Below are 21,008 nucleotides of genomic sequence, written 5' to 3' on the forward strand. Positions count from 1 at the left end.
AGAATTATATGACTTGATATTTTTAAATCTTGTACAAAAGTTGATGAAAGAAGACTAAAAATGAGGAAGGATTGGTATTTCCAAAGAATTCAATGTATTCCCAGTAACCAAAGCAACAGAAACGTATATATATTCTCTCTCTTCAAGGATATCATTGATCTGTTCTGTTTTTAGTAGTAATTGTAATTGCAACCAAGTTCATTTGAATCAAAGAACGATAAATATGATTTTGATCTAAATGTAGACTTTAGGTGTGCCGGGTTTCATTGAAATAAGACCTCTCATGTTACCGTAGATAGCGTAGCATTTTGAAATAACTATACCCTTCATCCAATTAAATCCAAAACAAAACGAAATACAAAGTATCGGTACTGTTGTTGTCAGTTTGTATACAAGGTAATATTGAAATCGTACTTAAACTGTAGGGAGAGTAGACTCTGATTATTTTTTTTAATCATCCAAACACTTCTTTTCAAAAAAAAAAAAAAAAAAACACTTTAAAGAATTATGTATATGGCGATATAGTCTATCAATGTTCCGTGTTTTACTGAAATTGGACAAAAACAGTGGAAAGGGTATAAATGAAGTAGCCATGGCATTTCAATTCAAAAGTCGACGAATTGAATGACAGACCTCGTGATCTTTCATTGTGTGTCGAATTTTACTGAAATCAGACTAACCTTAAACGAGGAAAAAGTATTTTGAATGAATTTTACTGATGCAACCTTAATAATCATGACAAAACTATCAAAAACCGATATCCAGAATTATGCATCTTTGTCTGCTTGATTTCTGATTTTGTATCATGTATTGAAAATCGGATAAAACTTAAAGAGAAGTAATGTTTCAATTATTTACAAATGGAGAGACAGACAAACAATGGACACTTAATCTACTATCACAGAAGCTCTTCTGGTCGATCCTCGTCCAGTAAAGGTAAGGCCAAGGTACACAGTCCGACAAAAAAAATCACCTACCACAAACATGAACGTAATATATTTTCTACCTCTTGGTGCTGTAAATGGAGAGAACTTTGAAGAATTATTTGGATTCTAGCCTCAGATTTCAAAATTCCAAATCGCAATAGAGTAAGATCACTGAAGGTCATGTACATGTATTTAAAGAAACAGCTTTGTGCCTAATTTACTGCTGTTTATTCATATTTTATGTCAATTATATCATTTAACTTTTTTCTAGATATCGTTTAATGAATTAGCTGGAACTGGACACGTGTAAATGGTCTCGGATGATGGATCAACGACATGTAATTAGAGAGAACAAGCGAAATAATTTGAAAAAACTTATTTAGATAACATATTTGCAAAACAAATAAATTTGAAAAAATCAAATATATATTAAGTTAATATTTTTTTCTAAGTAAATGTTGATTCGAAAACACAAAGTATGTGATGGCAGCGTGGAATAAATATTGTACCAGTTTGGAAATGACAAAACCTTGACACAAACCAAAAAAAAAAAACTATTTTAATGGGTGCTTGACTATCGTTCGATAACGCATCCGACTCTTCGACTAAGCTGTTCGAGTATAATTGATATATCCCTAATAAAAACATAAACAAACACTCTGGTTTGTGGTCATTTAGCAGACATTTTGCAAACTAGACTTAAATCTGATAAATTCTGCAAATTCTATTTTGACTAAATCAACTTCATAAAAAACACCCGTGATTAACGAAAGAATAGTTCGGAACGATTTATTCCTTTTCATGAAATATTGAAACAGGAAGAGAAAAATGTACAGGTTACAACTGGAAGTAGATACTTGAGTGCTCTTCCAGTTTAAGCATTTTATTTTTGTATTTAATAAGGAAATTCCTTTTATTTTACAATAAAATTGTGTGAACGTAGTTTGAGATGACCATACACTGATATAATATTCTACCTTTCGAAGTTGTTATAATAATGAGTTGTTTTATATACCACTAGGAAAATTGTTTAACTTACTGACTATGATATAAGATATCCAGAGGAAAAGAAGAAACATTCTGAAATGTGAAAGGAGCATTGTGATCATCGTTCTTTATCCATGCATATAATTAACAGTATTGTGATTTGAGACCCCTTTATTAATTTCGAAGATAACTTGCTTATCGAATCTAAACACCACTGGAAGTGCAGAGTCTCTGTTTCTCAAAATCAACAGAGTTTATCAGCCAGACTTTTGGTGTCAAAGATCAAAAATTGACTGGTATGATGACAACGAAATGGTAATTACCTTCAGTTTATTCTTTCACATAATCGGTTTGAACTTTATGGAAGCTTCGTCAAATGTTTTCTTTAATTTGCAGTCAGGGCCATAATGAATTTGTACATGTTATAGTGTAATTTATATAAATATTCATGAAGAGATAAACTCGTTACGTATAAATATTAACATCAGCCAAAATACATATTTCACAAATACATGTATGTAACGATAATTCTTTTTCCTCTGCTTTACATGTCAATAAAATATGCTGATTACCGTTAGTTAACTCTCTCAACCAAAAAAATTATTTTTAAAAAAAGGAGGAAGAGGATAACCAGAAAATGGTATAGAATAATCAGGTACTTGAACATGGTAACAAAGGTTCTTGATTCGAACAGGAAACTAAAGTACTCAGTACTTCGCGTTATATATTATGCCCATTCAAACAAACAAGTACTAGAGTATAATTGTAGGTACCTGTTGGAACATTTAAATTACTCGATATACAAGTAAATGACATATATATGTACAATAAATTAGGAATAACCAATTGTGCCATCCAGACTCTAATGTTACAGGCATAAATGAAAAAAGAAAGGCACCTATACTACATTAAGTAGGAAATACGTACAGTGACATTAGCACTAAAAATATAAGGTTTATTTTCATTCTTAATTGTTTTCTTGCAAAAAAAAAAAATGTATTAAATACTATGTTGTGTTTATATCTCAGTGGTTACATGTGTGTGTAGTGTTTTTCCAAAAATTAAAAAAAGCTACCATAGTTTATCTATGGTAGCTTTTTTTAATTTTTGGAAAAAACACTATAAAGTACTTTATTGTAAAGTAAAAGTACAAAATACATGTTTCCTGAAACAGATTAAGACTCGTACATTAAGTAGTTTATTAAGAGGATACCACTTCTTACATTATAGCTTTTTCTACTCACGTGGAAGTAGTCCTGAACTAGGTGATTGAAAGGAATTTATTTTAAGAGATAAATTTCCTTTTCTTAATATCAGTAATAAAATGCTTTTCATATAATTTTTTTTTCAATTCTGCTTACATACGTTAGTTTATCGTAAATATTATTTAAAAAGTACTGAAAATGATAATGAGTTCTTTTAAGAATTTATTCCTGTAATTTTACATGTATGATGTTCGTTAAAGAACCAGTATAAAGAGTTCAGATTTTTCTTTCAATGGTTTTATGAATCTCAATTGGTATATTTTTGTATGGGGTCGGTTTAAAAGTAAATTTAATGGTTCGACGACAGTGATTACTTCATTAGAGGAAATTCATTGATTTCAATTCTACACCTATGATTTACAACGAAAGCTTACACATCTGAAGCAAATAATTCTGTTTGAAATATGACAAGTTTTCATAATAAAGGTACATAAGCTAGACTCTCAATATCATACTCAGTCAATCTCCAAAAATTAATTTTAGCAAATGTTTAAAATTGCTTTAATTTTTGATTTTTAATGTTTAGGCTCTAGATATTCTGCAGTAGCAAATTGTAGTTTTTTCAATATAATTTTCCCAGAAGTTATCTTTCTTTGTTTTTTTTTATTTTTACATGCTGCAACGTCTCTACAAACACAATTTCAACATTATACGGTTATTATGGGTAAAGTTTTTAAAAAACAACTTAACAGGCATTCTATATAATGCGTGTTTTTTCAAAAAACGATTAATTACACGCAACCCCTTTTCTTCATCCATTGACTCACAATAATAAAAAATTATATACTTACTTAACAAGAACATACAAGGAAATATAAAATGAGCGAGAAGCAGATAAAGTACATTTAGAGAGGACGCGTGTCACAACGTTTTACCAGACCTTACTGATGTAAATCAAACCTCCAGTCACGACTACAATTCAAGGTTCATACTGAGTTTAATTTTACATCATGATGAACTTGATTTGAACTGCACAGATTCCTAAAAAAACACAAAACATTATTCGAATAAGAATATGTAGTATATATGTCATCTTCTCGTTGGTTAAATTCAATGTCATTAAGCAAATTTAGATGGAAGATTCAATATGTCAAACGTATTTATTGTGAATGATTAATTACAAAATGTTAACTTCAAAAGAGAGAGTTTACCTCATATATAAACTATTACATGATGATACGCTAATTTACTTAGTGTGTTCTTTGCTTGTCTCCAAGAGATACACTTTGTGTCTGAAGCAATTGTTTTAGGAAGTAGCTTTGCTTTTCTCCTAAAAAAAAAAAATACCTTTTACACATAAGATTTCACATTTCTTTTATATTTTTCAATTTTTTTTCTCGTTTTTTTGTCATTTTATATAAACCTAAGATAACAAAACGAAAGATGTCAGATTCGACTCTAAAATTGAAAAGTTTCATACAGTTTTGGGTCAATATTTGAAATACATAAGTGGGGGCACTTATGCCCTCATGCCTAGCAGGAACATACCATGTAAGCTCTAGTGCGGATTTTCAAGCTCTTCTAGCCAAGAACAGCAGTCCTCAAATTTCCTTTAATTAATTTTACTTTTGTTCAATTGTTGCGCTTTCAAACTACAAAAGATATTGACATATTTTTTTCTCAAAATCTGTAGAGGATTAAATCCACCATACCAATGTTTGACAATAACTTTTGATACCCCTTTTCTATTACCCTGTAACACCCGTGACAAAAAAATCATCTGCAGTTATATAAACTTTCTAAATTAAAGGAATTTACTTGGTGCATTTATGTAATAGAGCTCAATATTCATGATCAGATGAAAAGAACTATCATATGCAAGGAATTCCATGAAGCATAGATTAAGTTTTTAATATGCACCTGAAGCACATCTCGAGTTACAACAGAAGTCAATGGTTTTGTCAATTTTTTGTTTCAACTCTTCAAAAGCAACAGCGTAATTCCCAAGCTTAAAAGCAGGCATCAACATTGAACTTGGACCAAGATTATTCTTTTTCTTTGTTTGTTTGTTTTTTAACGCCCTTCTCGAGAATTTTTCACTTATGGAGACGCCACCACTTGCCGGTGGAATTTAAGGCTGCAAATTTGGACGTATACTCGTCACTCAGGGCCATTGAGCAGTGAGGGATCTTTTTTTGTGCCTACTGCGACACGGGACCTCGGTTTATACAGTCTCATCCGAAGGAACGGTCTCCTTATTCTACAGTGGGATTCGAACCCGCGACGTAAGGATCAACTCCTTATCCCGCGATTCTAGAGCAAACGCTCTAACCACTGCGCCACGCGGGCGACGCCCAAGAATAGAAATTAGTAAAAAGTGCATGAAATTAGTTAAAGGAAACACATGTTACAATAAAAATAAAACATCGTATCACGATTTCAAGTTAAGTCTACTTTGGCCTTGGTAATCGGGTTTCTAAAGCAACATTTTGCAAATGAGAAAATGCAGTTTTCAAAAAATCGTTTTATGCAGCAACCTTACTTTTTCTTCTGAAAACAAATTTTCTATTTTTTACATCAGCAATCATTCATTCTATATTCTTCAACTTTTTCTCAATTTTCCTTCATTATATAAACTGCAGTTAACAACCTATATTATATTCTACGAGTTATTGTAAAATTACTTATTTTCGAGGGAATTAATTTTCGAGGTTTGAGAAAAAAAAGTTTCGTGGTTGAAGACTTAAATTAATACTTAGTTTTTAATTTAATCATTTCGTGGAGGACGTAAATTTGTGGGTCTCTTTATACCAAAACAACAACGAAAATTTAACCCCTAGTCCCCTACGGTAATAAATTTCACAGTATATAAAGCGCAATAAGATGTTTGATTTTCATTTGTAACATTTGTAACAAATTTCAAGTATTTTTCGCCAATTTCTATCCTTGGGACAATTTCAATTGATGCCTGCATTCAAGCTCGGGAATTTCTCTGTTCGTTTTGAAGAAGTTCAAACAAAAATTAGACGAAATATTTGACCTCCGTCGTTAATCCTGCTGTGCGTTAAATGAATGGTAGGGAAAATTCAATTTATTCTCCATAGAATTCCTTGGATATGTATGTTCTTTCAAATGCTCGTAAGTATTGAACATAGGAGAATAAATGCACAAAGAAGATTCCATGAACTGTTATCCTTTAATTTTGTACAGTACATAATTATACATATCAGTTTGTCGCCGATATTACAGGATTAAAGAAAAGGGCTACTCTAAAGTCATTACCAAACATCGGTGTGGAGGGTGTGATTTTGTTCACAGATTTTATAGAAACTCAATATCTTTTGTGGTTTAAGAACGCAACAGTTAAACAAAAGAAACAATTAATCAAAAGATGCATGAGGACTGCTGAGTTTGGTGAGTAGGACATGAAATCCGCACCAGAGCATACGTGGTATGTCTCTGCTAGGCATAAAGGAAATTGCCTAATCAGGCATGCATTAAAATGTCATCAAGAAAAAAGCTTCAGAGTTCAGGTGTAGTCACATCTGAACTCTACATATACAGTAAAACCGAGAAGATTATGAAATTGCGTGACCTTGATGCAGAGATTCAATCATTATCCAAATGAGAAAATACAATTAATCGTATGTTACGATTATCATCTCCATAAACTGAAATATACATTATGTAAGAAAGTTTTCGCAATAGTTTGGTGACCAAATACATGTTCTTGAGAAGATTCTCAATCACTGTATTATGGCAAGAATAGTCAGAAGCCCTGTTTTGATGTAATCAACTAATAGGTATATATTGCTACATGTAATTGTATTAATTAGGGAAACCGTTAAATTTCCCCAGACAGCGCTCACCTACTCCCACCCAAATGGGACCAAATGGTACCCTCATTCCTTACAAATTTCATTCATTTGTGCAAGGCTTGCATGCAGTTCTACACTCAACATTCAAGAGAAATTCTTTGGAAAACATCAAGCTAGGAAAAAACGACGAGGTTTTGCTGCATAAGAATTAGACAATGGGAATTCTTTAAATATTCACATAAGAGCTTTCACATACTTTAGGAAGAATCCAGGCTTTGTTTATTTATTACAATATATTTTGGAGCGTTCGTGAAACGTGGAAATTCGGTCTTGATCTATAGGCGCTATTTTATGATCTCTATAAAAAAAAACTGACAGTACTGGATAAATATTTCAGAATATTTTTCATCCTTAGGAATATTTTTTTCCCTTTATTCTGATGTTTTCAAGAAATTTTTAGTGTAAATTATACAGACGTGTTCCCCATTATTAGAAATGATATGGCAGTGTAAAGGAAACTGTTTGTAATCTCGTCTATCAAGTTTAGATATCTCCAATTAAATCAAACCAAAGTATCAAAATCAAAATTGAATTAGAACGCTAATGTGTATATTTTTTGATCAATTAAGTGAGCCAAGAATAAACTTAATAACTTGTTTCATTCTGTGTCACTTTCAATCTAACTTATTACAGATAAATTCAAAAATCAAACCAAAATTTAAATTTAAGTTATTTGGCATAAAACAATTTCAATTATATGGCTAGTTTGACATTTTGAAAGTAATAAAAATCAATCTTTTAATATGTGCATTGCATGGATATCGCATTGTATCTGTGCAGCAATGTCTTTTGTTCCCATTACGTTAATCTCAGCAAAAACAAAATAAAAATACATATACCGTTTAATGGTGATAGTCTTCATTCTGTGTACTATCTGCTACGATTTGTCATTACTTAAATCCAAGGAACTTACGAATTCGTCTTCTCAAAGATGTACTTCTTTTCTCATTAACAACCTACAAAAAACATTGTGTAAACCTGGTCATAGTGTGAAGATTTTTTTTCCGATTTATAATCTTATAGTGCAACTTTTTTATTGATGGTAAACAATGACAACTCCATGATATTGAATTGCCTCAGATCTCATGCATACCATTTTTTCTGTCGCCTTAGATTCAACATCTTTGTGTGGAAATCAAAGGATGGGATGCACTGGTATTTATATAGGTCTCTGTGGAGCGACACTCAGTCTAAATGAAGTAATTAAATATTGGCCAACAATGCTCAAAAAGTTTGATTCATGACATCGTTGATCATCTTGTTGGCATGTATTTCAACTATTTCTAAAAAAGGTTTATTGGCTTTTTTTAAAACATCCAACATTTTCCATTCTATAAATGTCAACCACAAGGGGAGCCATGAATCAAAACATGTACGATAAAAATTGGTTCTCGGTCGTTTTTTAAATATTGATTCCCAATACATTTCTTTTTACCTTTGAGTTTTCTTTAAAGCTTTCAACATTAAACATAAAGAGACTCCTTGGAACATAAAAAAAAAAACTCATATTCTTCGAGTTTCTTGATAGATTGTGCTCTCTGAATGTAGATCAAACCTTTCAGTCAAAAACAGATATCATGACTAATACTTAGGTTTTTTTTTAAAGTATAAAAGATTTTCTTTAACAAATCTAACATTACAAATACATGTACCTTCAAATCTTCGTGAATTGCATACATTAGTTCCCTCTTTTTTCTAATGTTTTCTTGACATGTTATAATTTCTTTAGACGTTGTTCTAATCTTTATCTCCATCTAGAATTTTAGAGTACATATTGCATAAAAAAGCACAAATTACTTGGTGCAAGACACTTTATTTATAATCCATCTTCCCATTTTTGGTAGTTTCTGCTTGAGAATTTTCTCTCTTTTTTTCAGGATAGAAATTATAAGTTTTTAAGCTATATAAACGGATTGTTAATAAGAACAAAAAATGTGATCGAAGCATAAAAAAAGTATTTCAGTTTGTTTATGGAATATTGCTTGTACCATCTACATTGTAACGGAGAGCCATGCTTTCCAAGACTATAGGCTCTGTGCACACTGTGTCTGTTCTCGTGGCTTATGACGTCAGTTTATTCCAATCCAGTACAAGTCTCGCAATGACTTACCTCAAGCACTTTCTCATGTGCAGTCATTTCTTTATTTTTTCTTTCGATCCCCTTTTTTTCTATTGTCAACGTTTGTCTTGTGCTCTATATTAGTTTCTATAATCTGTCAAGAGGGAAATACATGGACTTTTAAGTAGTTTTTCCTAACATAAAACTTAAAACACGATAAGAGAACAAGAATTTAAATATAAATTTTCATACATTCTTAAATTGTCTCCCGTTAAAAAAAGAATCATCACTGCATGTGCTGAAAGTACTAGAGTTAGTAAACAGTACGGTGTTACTCAAGGATACAGAACCATTTCGTTGTAATTACACGATGATTATATCTTTCAGAAAAAGGAACAACTTTTGACTTTACCTGTTTACTCACTTTTGTTGCTGCAATCTCAGTTTTTTAGTATCTTCGTTCAATGATGCTCTGAATATATTCCTGGTGAAAATGCATGTATATACCAATTAAGAGAGAGAGATACACACGATGAGTATACATCTATTCCTCATTAGTTAACGTTGAATTTGCTAGATTATGAAAAGCACAACAATTATGTTGTAGCAATTTTTGGAATACCTTAATTCTTTCCGCTTCTACATTTGATGCATCAGAGTCTCTGGTCTGAAAAAAAAATGAAAGTCATAATTTTGTTTAAGAAAAATAATTTATCTTTTGAAAGTAAAACATTCTACCTGTTACCAGTCTTGGGGTAATGCTTACTGTAATGGCCATGCGTAGCAACGCATTTCTTTAAATTGAAATACAATGTAATTTGTCAAACTTCATAATTTAGGAGCTTTCTGTTTTTGTAAGAATTCATTTTCCCCCCTCTATTTATGCTAGGAAAACTACTGAGTTTTAATGCTACTAAAATTACCTTCACTAAGAAACGAATCTAGAGTTTTCGTGAAATATTTAAACACTTGCATGCATAATGCAATAGAAAACTACTCACTTTTTTGTAGGGATGTCAAAATATTTATTTTCCTTAGTCGAATATTCGATTGCATTATTCGAACGATAGTCGAATATATTCGGAACATTTTCCGAAAATAAAACTGTATATCAAACTTCACTGGTACATGACGTATTTAGAATTCAGAAAGCCCTTTTACTTAATTTATTTAAAAAGTAACATCAAAATTTATGCAACGTAACGCGTAGATAGCATGTTTTTTTCCTAATTCTCCAAAATGTATGATTTCCCCGTCAATAGAATTCATAAATCGATCTGTGCATGCAGTCAGTTTTTATTTTAGCAAGCAAAGAAAAAAAAATGCTAGGAGATTTTTTTTTAGAGCTTATTATGAAATAAATTGGGGGAGGGGGGTTAATCTCACACTATCCAAACGTCAAGTGCCTGTGAAATTGTTAAACAGTTAGATACTGCTTATTCGATTATTGTTTGCTCTGGCTATCAAAATGGCCTTATACAGTTTAAAATGTAAGCGAATTGTTTTAATAATTATCGGAGTTTCAAAACATGTCAAAGTTATGGTTTCTTCCTTGCGTTTGAGCAATCTTAAAATAACAAAAAATAATTGGTACATGGTATAAGATCAAGTCCAATTAATAATTTTACAAACAAAGCCTAGTAAATTGGTGAGTGATTTTAAATTACAAAACAACACAGGCAGTTACTGCTAAATAATTCCCGCAGTATACTCGGCAGTAGTGAAGCACTTATAATCACTGTACTTTTTATATGTACATGGAAAATCAACCGTTCTTATCGACTGTCTCTTGGGTAAGACGGTTTCTCAATTTTCTGATGAGAATTCCATCACGTTATCACTCTTTTATTGTATTTATTTAATTATGATAATATTCGAATGTCGTTTCATTATTCTATCGTCGGTCCATTCGACTGATAGTCGAATAGTCGACTATTCGTTGACATCCCTACTTTTTTGTGCCTGTGCAAATCTAAAAAATATTTCTCAGTCGCCCAGGACGGTAGAAAGTCCTGAGAAAGAAAATCATTTGAGTGACTGTCAACTTTTTTCATCCTATATAAATAAATTTTGAATCTGGTAACGTCATTTCTTTTTTACTTTAGATCATCATCTATCACTGTTGCAAAATTATTTTCTCTTTTTTGATGGAGAAAATAGTAGCTCTTTGAACTTCGACATGAAGATTTTGTGTAGAATAGAATTCTTTTGAGTACACTGTATTCACTATTGGTACCTACAATGTACGTTCACATCTGCATTGTGTCTAATAATGCACTGAATATTTCCAATAGTTTTCTGAACCTTTCTTTGAGATACAAACTCCCTCTGCAAAAGAGCACAATCATTCTTAGATTTAAAATCATAATTTAATATCATATAATTTTTTTAGCGTTGTATAATTCTGTAAAAATCCCTGGAATAGGTACACTATAAAAATACTTGCCATTTTTAATTTGTCATCAGCAGTGATCTCAAAATAGTTGGGATTTAATCGATGTACTCTGTAACGCTCTCTTTCTTTACCGACTTCTGTTGAAAAGAGTTACGAAGATGTTGCCGAGTACAGCATTCTCGATAAAAAAAAAATCCCTATTTATAAAGATACAAAGAAAATTCTCATGTATACAAGAAGGGTAGAAAACAGAAAAAGGCAATCTTTCATTATTTTTAACAATCTCACCTTTGTGTGTGTCTTCTCTTTGTCTCGTTCCTTTATTCATCTGAATCACCTTGGTCCTGCTCTTCTTCAGAGTTTGCTAAAAGATTGTTTTCCTCTATATTTCCATGAAAATTATGCTGACCAGTGGCGGATTCAGGGGGGTTGGGGGGGGGGGGGGGGTCGGGAAACCCCGCCCGATCAAAAAATTTTTTTTACAAGTGTCATTTTAACAATATATTGCATAAATGCGACTCTATCCAAGCCCATTGTTTTACACAAAGAGGTGAAATATACAGTCACCATGCGAAATCCCTTTCCGTTTGGGCGCACACAATATACAGGTAATCAACAGTACTGTACATGCAGAGATCATGATAGTCCGTGCAGCTAGTGATGACGCAACGTCATACACACCAACAACAAAAACTGCTCATAGTTTTGGCAAAAGTAATATTGTTTCGAGAATTTTCTTCTTTCTTCGATAATTGAATGTTATTGAACTCCGTGAATAAACTGTGATTATTATTTAATAGAAAAAAAAAATTAATACATCAGGGACGTATACTAGTTGAAATACGTTGTGACCTGTACCAAAAAGCACATTGAAAGTATTCCTTTTGTAGATGGAAGTTACAATGCAATTTTAAAAAGCAAAAGATCTGCATTTTTTTTTTTTTTTTTGAATTACAGTTGAATGATGTTGAATAAAACCCAACTAACGGTTACAACTTTGTATAATGAATTGTGGCAAAACTAATACGTATAAATTAGAGATCCTGTCAAAACAAGAATTGGCCACTTTTTTATTGATTGTTTTTCAAGACTTTTTTTTCAAACATTGGACAGGTAAGAGGGTAAAAAAAATAGAATTAAAGAGTGCATTTATGTTAGAAATTATAATTACCCCCCCCCCCCCATTGAATAAGCAATAATTCCAATTATTTTCCAAAATAATTTATATTTATTCTTCAATATGAAATATCATTATGTGTATATATTGCAAATTATATGAACAGTATAGTCAAGTAGTTGAAAAGAGTAATTAGGGTTTCTACACAGAATTCGAATGTTCTAAGTGTTGGAAAATTGCACATCATGCAGTTGTATTTTGGTAGACAAAGCTTCACATGCGACAGTGTGTTGGAGTTGCATTTTAAAATGAAAATTGGATATTATATATAGCAAATGGCGATATTTCTAATTTTATCAGATTTTACATTTCATTTTTTCTTTAGAAAAGTCTCATTTTTCAAGTTAACACGGAAGTTAAAAATAATCCCAAAATTTTAATTTTTTGTTCAATTTCTTGAAAATTTGGGTAGGTCGGTCTTGAAAAACATCCAAGAAACTTTATGCATTGAATGGGGATATCTTGAGACAATCTTTTCTCCGTGGTGAAAAATTTAACCTTAATTTTTTTTCTTTTCGGGGAGAGAAAAACATTTATATATGAGGTACAAAATTGCGTCATTTTAATTCAATTCGGCATAAAGTGGGTTAATCGGAAGGGTTTCTTCATATATAATCTTATTCCGGTTTCCATTAAAATGGCGTCGAAGTCAGACTTCCTTGTTTCACGCTTCAGAGAAACTTTATCAACCAAATAATTGGGATGGCGTGTGGTTAAAGCATCAGTTTGAAAGGTTGTTATTTGTATCTGTGTATCTGTTGTTTACAGTTGATATTGTAGCACGTGTAACTAGGTGTAAATTTGGATTTTTTTCTTTCCTTGTTTGTTTACCTGTTTGCATACTTCATGTAACTTCTTGATCAGCTCTTTAACCTGGATACACTGTAGGCATTTGTGTGAACCTTAGAAAATCTGTGTCATTGCAAGGTCATCCTTGAACAGAGTGCAATGTTAATTTAAAAAAAAAAATTAAGGGATAAGTTCACAAAGTGTCTCTTTATCCCAATGTAAGTCACCCCAACGAAACCCCCATTCTGCCTAAATGAATCTGAATATGGTCTCTATGTATGAATACTAGATCTGTCTATAAGGCAGGTATTGCATTGTTTAATGTACATGTATTTATGTAATTAGCCTAGGTATTAATATTATGAATATATTTGGTTGGATTTCCAGTCAAGTTCATTTCTTTGAAATGAAAATATTAGATTTTAGAAAAACTTTGATAATTTTTTTGGACAATGAACATTAATTTGGGTGTCTTTATTCTTTGTAATAAAATTATTTCAGTTTTTCTTGATGATTAATCTCTCTTAATTCTTTAAAGGATAATAACATGCCATATCAAGATAAACAAGGGAGAACCTGTGGATTTCTGAACATCCTTGAGAAGGAGTCATCCACCAACTCAAAACGAAGATATTTCATACTTGATCCCTGCGAGGAGACACTTAAGTTCTACAATGACAACCCTAATGTATGCCTTTAAATAAAATCACATGATGTGTGCCTTTAATGAAATCACCTTTTGATCCCTCATCCAGACTGAAAAAAATGTCAACGTTGTTTCTTTTTCAATTTTCTACATGGTAATGCATAATTGAAAAATTTAAATACTGTGTCGTTTTTCAGAACTTACCCTCTAATCAACAGAGTCCTTGTGGTGAAATCAGAACAGCCGTTATTTCAAAGGTAAATATTTCCTGTGTTGTAGTACAGATTTGAACACATAATGATTAAGCTAATCAGTGAGTGTATTGAATTATTGATAGTCAATGCTATCCTCTTTGTTTAGGTTAGTGAAGTCTCAAAGAAACAGAAGCCAAAGCTGAATTCCTGCTTTGGTGAGTATTATAAAAAAATATAACCTTGACATTTGTGGTAATTATCATCCAAATACTAAATTGTTTCTGTCTCCATTGAAGGTGTTCATGGATACTTATCATTGTGTTAGCTTACTATAATGAACAGATTTATACAATTTAACATCATTTATACTCTTATACATAACCATGTCACCATTTTTCTTATATATATTTTAAAAAGTCTAAGACTACAATATTTAATATCTTTTTCTGTGATAAAAAAAGTTTCCAAGTAAATGCACAGGCATATCATTGTTGATTTAATAAATCTTTTGCATGATGAAATGATTAGTAAATAGTAAGGGTGATTTGACTGGGCCAGAGATTGATAATAGAGTTTGAGAGAATACTTCATTAAATTCTTTATATGCACTGATTTATACATATACAGCATACAACATTAATCATTATCATTCATAGGCCTGTATAAACAGGAAGATCTTGTCATAAAGGATGACTGCACTTAAGGACATGTGGAATTTGCGACAAAATAAACTTTCAAAACAAGCATTTTCTTTTCATTGCAAGAATGGTCAACATCCAATCTACAACTTTCTGTAATTACGTTTAATAAAAGTGTGTATTTACGCAGTTCGAATCTGTTTTCAAAGGCAGGGGTCATCACAATTTCTTGAATCTCCGTTCGATAATGAGGACGCCCACATTTTTACTGACTGTACATAGTCAGCGCATGTTTGTCAATTGTTCTACGTTTAACAGTCGTTGTATATTTGCATAAATAATAATGTTTCAAAAGGAGATTAATAGACAAACATGCGCTCATGGTAAAAAAGAGAAAAAGCTGCTTCTTCTTACATTCGCTCTCTGTGTTGTAACCAAGGATTGTGACATGTTGGATATTATAATTCACCACGTGATTTCTTAACTCAGGTAACTTTGTGAATACTAAATTCCGTCACGTGACTTGTAAGGAAGCATGTTTTGTGCTAACTAGGACATTGTGTTTGAACACGTTAAGTCATTTGGCATTGATATAAAATCTGCTTTAATTACATTGACGTGCTCATATTGTTAATTTCGTTTTGAAACCTTTGTCAGAAGTGTATTTGTACCATACAGAATAAAGAGGGAGATTGGAAAGAGTGATCACGTTCACTTTTCCAAACATATCATTGTTATTTATGTAGTCTAATTTTAGAGCCATTCTTACAATGTTAGCTCCACATCTCATGCATATCTAATGTTCAATCAAGGGCAGGTAAGTGTAAATTCACTATATCTGGAAAGAAGTGAGGACAAAAAACATTGAATCATTTTATTGTATCACAGTCTAAAGTCATTTTAAGATTTAAATTTGGTTCCAAATTGACAGCATTCTTTCATAAACATACAAAAGTAAGATAAGGTTTAGATATAAAAGCAACAGAAGCAACTGAAAAAGACTCAAAACAGGCGTTAAGTACAGTCATCCTTTGTCATTAATTGTTTGAAGACCATTATGACTTTCTGAGTAAATATTAAGATTGTAAAGGGGTCAGAAAATTTTGCCCATTACATTAAAGTAATAGTTTTGGATTAGTGTTGAATAGGAAAGTTTTTTCAGGAAGAATTATAGTGAGGGTGGGGGTATCTGTGGAAAATATTTAATATCAATCCCTCACAGAAAATGAGATTCTTCATAATGTTATTTTTAAATATCAACATTATGTAATATGACTAAATTGAAAAAAAATATATATTTGCAGGAAGGGTGGGGATGTTTGTGGAAAATGTTTAATATTAAACTCTCTTAGATCCTAAATAAGATTATTTTAGATATCATCATTATATAATTTAAACTAATCTGAGCAAATTTTTTGTTTTTGTTTTAGTTATAAACCATGCAGGGAAAACACAATATTTACAGGCTGAGAGTACGGAGGATATGCAAGGATGGATATATGCATTAAATAACATCAGTAAAATAACGGTAGGTGTAATAATATAACAAAATAACATAGTGAAAATAACAGTACATGTAATCATACCAAGAAAATAATTGTCTGATTCTATTACATGGCAATGTATGAATCGTAATAAAATTGGAATGGAAAATCCACCCCACCCCCAAAATTTAAAAACAAACTTGAAAAAGGCTAATAATGTAACAAAACTTACACAGTGCATCTTATATTATGTGTGAATTCTGAACCACAATATTTCAACTTTGAGTTTCTTTCTTGCAGGTTCCAGTGGAGGAATCTAAGAATTTAAATGACCCAGAAGCTGGTTACAAAACAGAGATTGCTGGAGGAGTACCAATTAAAATACCAATAAGGGTATATGCTTTGCTGTTTTTTTTTTACTTAAAATTCATATACTTACTTATGGCGTAATCTGTGCAATGTTTTTTTTTAAATTTATTTGGTACTTTATTGAAGAGTATTGTGATATGAACAATCAGTGTAGTAGTGTTTTCTTGAGCCTGTTTCCATGTACAAGCACCTTGGAAAACTTTTTGCCCCACAGTTAAATATTTAGTTACTGTAAAATTTCTCTGCCCCTCATTAAGATCTGGAAAACGGGAATGAATAAAATTTTGTATAAATTACCATAAAACTTTTATATATATTACCCCAACATTTGGTTTTGTCTGACGTTACAACAAAATGTCATTGATCTCCAAATCAAAAATGCTGTTTATGCACTTTGAGCCACAGTGAAACTTTTAGATGGTGAAGAACCCTGCTACAAAAGTAAAATGCTTTTTTTAAACATTATTTATAAAACAATGATACATGTGGGTAGTAGGAGAAACAGTGGGCTGGTAATAAATGAAGATGTATGTAAGTGAAATATTACCCAATGCCATAGATTAAGTCTAGAACTCAGATTTTGCTTTGAGATGGAACATATTTTTCTTTCTGATAATATTAGGGTTTTTTCTTTTTTTTTTTTTTTCTGTTAAAGAATTAGAATGTCCTTTTTTTCTGTCTTAGCATAAAAAAAGCAAGTGTTTTTCATTCTAAAACACCACAGTCCAAGCTCCGAGGTTTAGGAAATTCTTATCAGATAAAAACTTGTTTTAAAAAACCCAGATGATGAAAGATGATGCCACTTTTTATATGGCGATGACGGCCATAAACTTCTGAATCATTACAAAAGAGTTCATGTTTGATAAACAGGAAATATGATTATAGGAGTTTACTTAATTTTATGTCTTGGTTTTGTTTATGTTGACAGCATGAGAATACTAATGAATCAGGTGCTTCAAGTGAGAGTGAAGAAAGTATGGAAAATCAAAAGATAATGGCATCTTCTCAGCCAGCACTCAAAAAAGGCTACTGTGTCAAGCAGGGGGGCGTGGTCAGTATAACAGCTTTTGATTTAATCTTGACAAAAAAAGGCAATACATGTAGTGTGGCATGGCACATGAATTCCCTGAATTAGCTTTTCTTTCCTGTCATTAGAGGTTTTATCAGTTTTGATGAATATATGTATCTGTAATATTTATTTCTTGTATTGCTCTTTCAGAGGAAAAACTGGAAGAGAAGATATTTTGTTGTGAATGATGGTGGCCTGGCCTATTATAGCAATGAACAGGTTAGCACGAGAAAAAAGTTGGCCTTGATCATGGTGAGATGAAATGTCTCTACTACAGTTTGAAAAAAAAAAAAATATGCATCTATTTTAAATTCTTAATCCCTAGTTTAATAATCATATCTGTTGATTGACTGCTCTTTTTTTCCTGTTAATTTTTTTTTTGTGAAATATTGTACAATATACAGTCTCTTGGTGATAGGATTTAACTTTGATTGTTCATGTAAATGTGTACGTGTATCGTATCTAAATAAAGGTAAATGGAAGATAAATTGACCTATCAGACATACTTTAATTTTATTTAAACATGAAACATTATAGAAATAAATTGTAAAATGTTTTTTTTTATATAAACTGTCAGAATTACTTTATGAAGTAGGTTTTAATTTGATGTAATGTTTTTGTTTCAGTCAGATGAACCTCTAAGGCATATACCCAGAGGTGACATCACTGACGTCAGAAAGGCCACCATGTAAGTTATTGTATCCCTAGTAAACATTGTCAGTTTGTATTACCAAAGGTGACATCACAGACATCAGAAAGGGCTAACGCTTTAGCTTGATTGGTAGAGCACTGCTGGCATGCCAGAGGTCCTGGGTTCAAATCCATTCGGAGGCACAAACATTCTCTGTTACATTTGGTGTCCACATTGGGATTGGGGTATTCTCTAGTGGGTGAAAATGATTGCCCCCAGAACTTTGCCCCATAGGTGTTTGCACTCCATAAGAGATGAGGAAATCTCATTTTCTGGAGGGGGGACAATATGGTGGTGTTGGATATATGGCATCCTACTACATATAGCTTGGGCTAGTGGGTTAACCCTTTAGCTCAATTGGTAGAGCACTGGATTGGCATACCAGAGGTCCCAGGTGCAAATCCATTCTGAGGTACTAACATACCTCTGTTACATGTGAATACAATATAAAGAGAATTGTTTGACCTCTCAGTTGGTAATTTGCATCAGATAGCAGTTATAGTAGTTAGAAAAAGAAGCCCATCATAGGATCAATAAGTCGTCAGGTCAAGGTCAAAAACTGATACGCCTGAATAATGTTGTGGACTCAGTGACCATGACTGACCTTTCAGTTTTGAATGTACCACATATATAAGTCATATATAAATACTTCCTGCAAGTTATCAAATGGCCAAAGGAAAAAGCCTATTGCAGTAAAGGTCAAAAGGTCATAGTCAAATATTGTAATTGGCACAACAATCCTTTAGATACAGTGAGAGAACCTTATGACTGTGCTGTCTCATACTGTAAAAGTGGTTATTTACACTGGTTGTTAAGTACGCGTTTGTGACCATCAAACATTACGCGCGGTTGTAATATACGCGGCGCACGAGTTACTGGAAAAAAATTACGCGGTCATCGTTTACTAACATCGAGTTGTTCCCCTTTGAAAAGGTCAAGAAGTTAACACGCATGAATAAGAAAAAAAAATAGAAATAATTACATGTACAAACAAACTAAACAAAAGAATTTATACTGTTGGATTACTAAATATAACGGTGATCTGCACAGTCGAAAGCGATGAAGTGTGAACAACTGGTGTGCGCTTTATTGTAATTATTTACGCAAGCTCAAACTTCAAAGTGGGATCTACTTACCTGTATCTGTGCGGCGAGTGTTGGCAATTAATTCAATAGGTATGTTTTTAGTGACTGTGAGTTTGGGTAACATTTTGGACTAATTATTTGAAATTAAGAGGGACATACACGTACATACAAAGGAAATGAAAATGAGTATCGATGTTTTTAAGCTTTAATTGCGTGACGTTGCTTTAAAATATTTAATATGAAGATGCATTTTTCATTGCACATTTAAAAAAAAAAGAACAGTTACTTTTTCATCACTCTCTGTGATGTATTTATCTACTTACGTGCGTTCAATACCACAATTAATATATGACTGGTTCGACCGGTTTAACAGTATAAGTCGTGGTCTAGAATGATTCCAGAAGTTTGAAATTTTGTGACCATACGCGCGGGGGTAATTTACGCGGTTCTTAGCTTACCGCGTAAGTAGTGTAAATTTCCCCCACGTGTAAATAACCACTTTTACAGTACTGAGTCAATAAGAAATGTCATATTGCTGGGGTAAGAAATGTTTATATCAGGTTGAATAGAGGGAAAGATAGCTCAGAACTGGTAATAAGAAAAAAAATCCAGCTTTTTGAAATGGATACTATTTTTGTGATATAACAGAGTACTGATACATGTACATCAATTTTTTTCATGCTCACCAATGCACACAATCTTAAGTAATTTCTGAAAATAACTTGGACAATAAAATGTTCATTCACTGTATTTGCCAGGTCTCCAGGAGCCAGGGACAATTTATTTGAAGTTCATACTTCTAAAAGGACATTCTACATACAGGTAAGTTTTCCTTGTCTTAAAGGTTAGATCTGAACAGGGATATGCTTCTTTGGAAAAGAGGATTTCTTGGGATTTGAAAGTCATAACGGTCATTCCTGAGTTCAGTGCAAAGTGCAAATCTGATATTAAAAAATTGGGGGGGGGGATGCTACAGATATCGATAAGTCTAGGAGATAATATTGATGATGTAAAAAATAATGTTGAGAAGAGGAAAGTACATGTATATGTATTTTTATGACGTCGAGCTCTTGGAGCTCGAACGGCATCTAGCGATCGGCCAAGTGAAATCGCCAAGGGATGTACGCGACCGAATGTGTCAGTGGATGCATCCGCAATAGAAAATAGCAATAGCTATAAACCAATTTCTTTTAAAACGCTCACAATGAATAATTATAGCTTGAAAATGAAATTGCATCAATTGTATCTACAATTAATTCTTTTACAAAAAACGATATTATGTTTTATTTTCACACAATAAAAACGTGATGGTTGTTGCGGATGAATTTCTACAGAAAGGTGCGTCGAATGACATGAATAACATTTTGGAACGATAACCGTGGAACACAAACAACCCAACAGGCGGTAAAATAATTT

General features: G+C 32.2%; 1 protein-coding gene across 1 annotated transcript in view; it reads left to right on the forward strand.

Moving 5' to 3' along the window:
* The first annotated feature begins 2,176 nt into the window (after positions 1 to 2,176).
* Positions 2,177 to 21,008, forward strand: part of LOC133188646 (pleckstrin homology domain-containing family A member 1-like) — a 33,157-nt gene continuing 14,325 nt past the window's right edge. The window contains exons 1-10 of the mRNA XM_061324150.1: positions 2,177 to 2,228; positions 13,955 to 14,104; positions 14,260 to 14,319; positions 14,423 to 14,471; positions 16,325 to 16,422; positions 16,679 to 16,771; positions 17,676 to 17,798; positions 17,967 to 18,035; positions 18,443 to 18,504; positions 20,351 to 20,414. Of these exons, the coding sequence (XP_061180134.1) occupies positions 2,226 to 2,228; positions 13,955 to 14,104; positions 14,260 to 14,319; positions 14,423 to 14,471; positions 16,325 to 16,422; positions 16,679 to 16,771; positions 17,676 to 17,798; positions 17,967 to 18,035; positions 18,443 to 18,504; positions 20,351 to 20,414 (771 nt within the window). The 5' untranslated portion in view covers positions 2,177 to 2,225. The remainder of the gene's footprint in view (positions 2,229 to 13,954; positions 14,105 to 14,259; positions 14,320 to 14,422; positions 14,472 to 16,324; positions 16,423 to 16,678; positions 16,772 to 17,675; positions 17,799 to 17,966; positions 18,036 to 18,442; positions 18,505 to 20,350; positions 20,415 to 21,008) is intronic.

This window comes from Saccostrea echinata, unplaced genomic scaffold (assembly GCF_033153115.1).
Source record: "Saccostrea echinata isolate AGI-Se365-2 ecotype Australia unplaced genomic scaffold, CSIRO_AGI_Sech_v1 ptg000016l, whole genome shotgun sequence".
Lineage (NCBI taxonomy): Eukaryota > Metazoa > Mollusca > Bivalvia > Ostreida > Ostreidae > Saccostrea > Saccostrea echinata.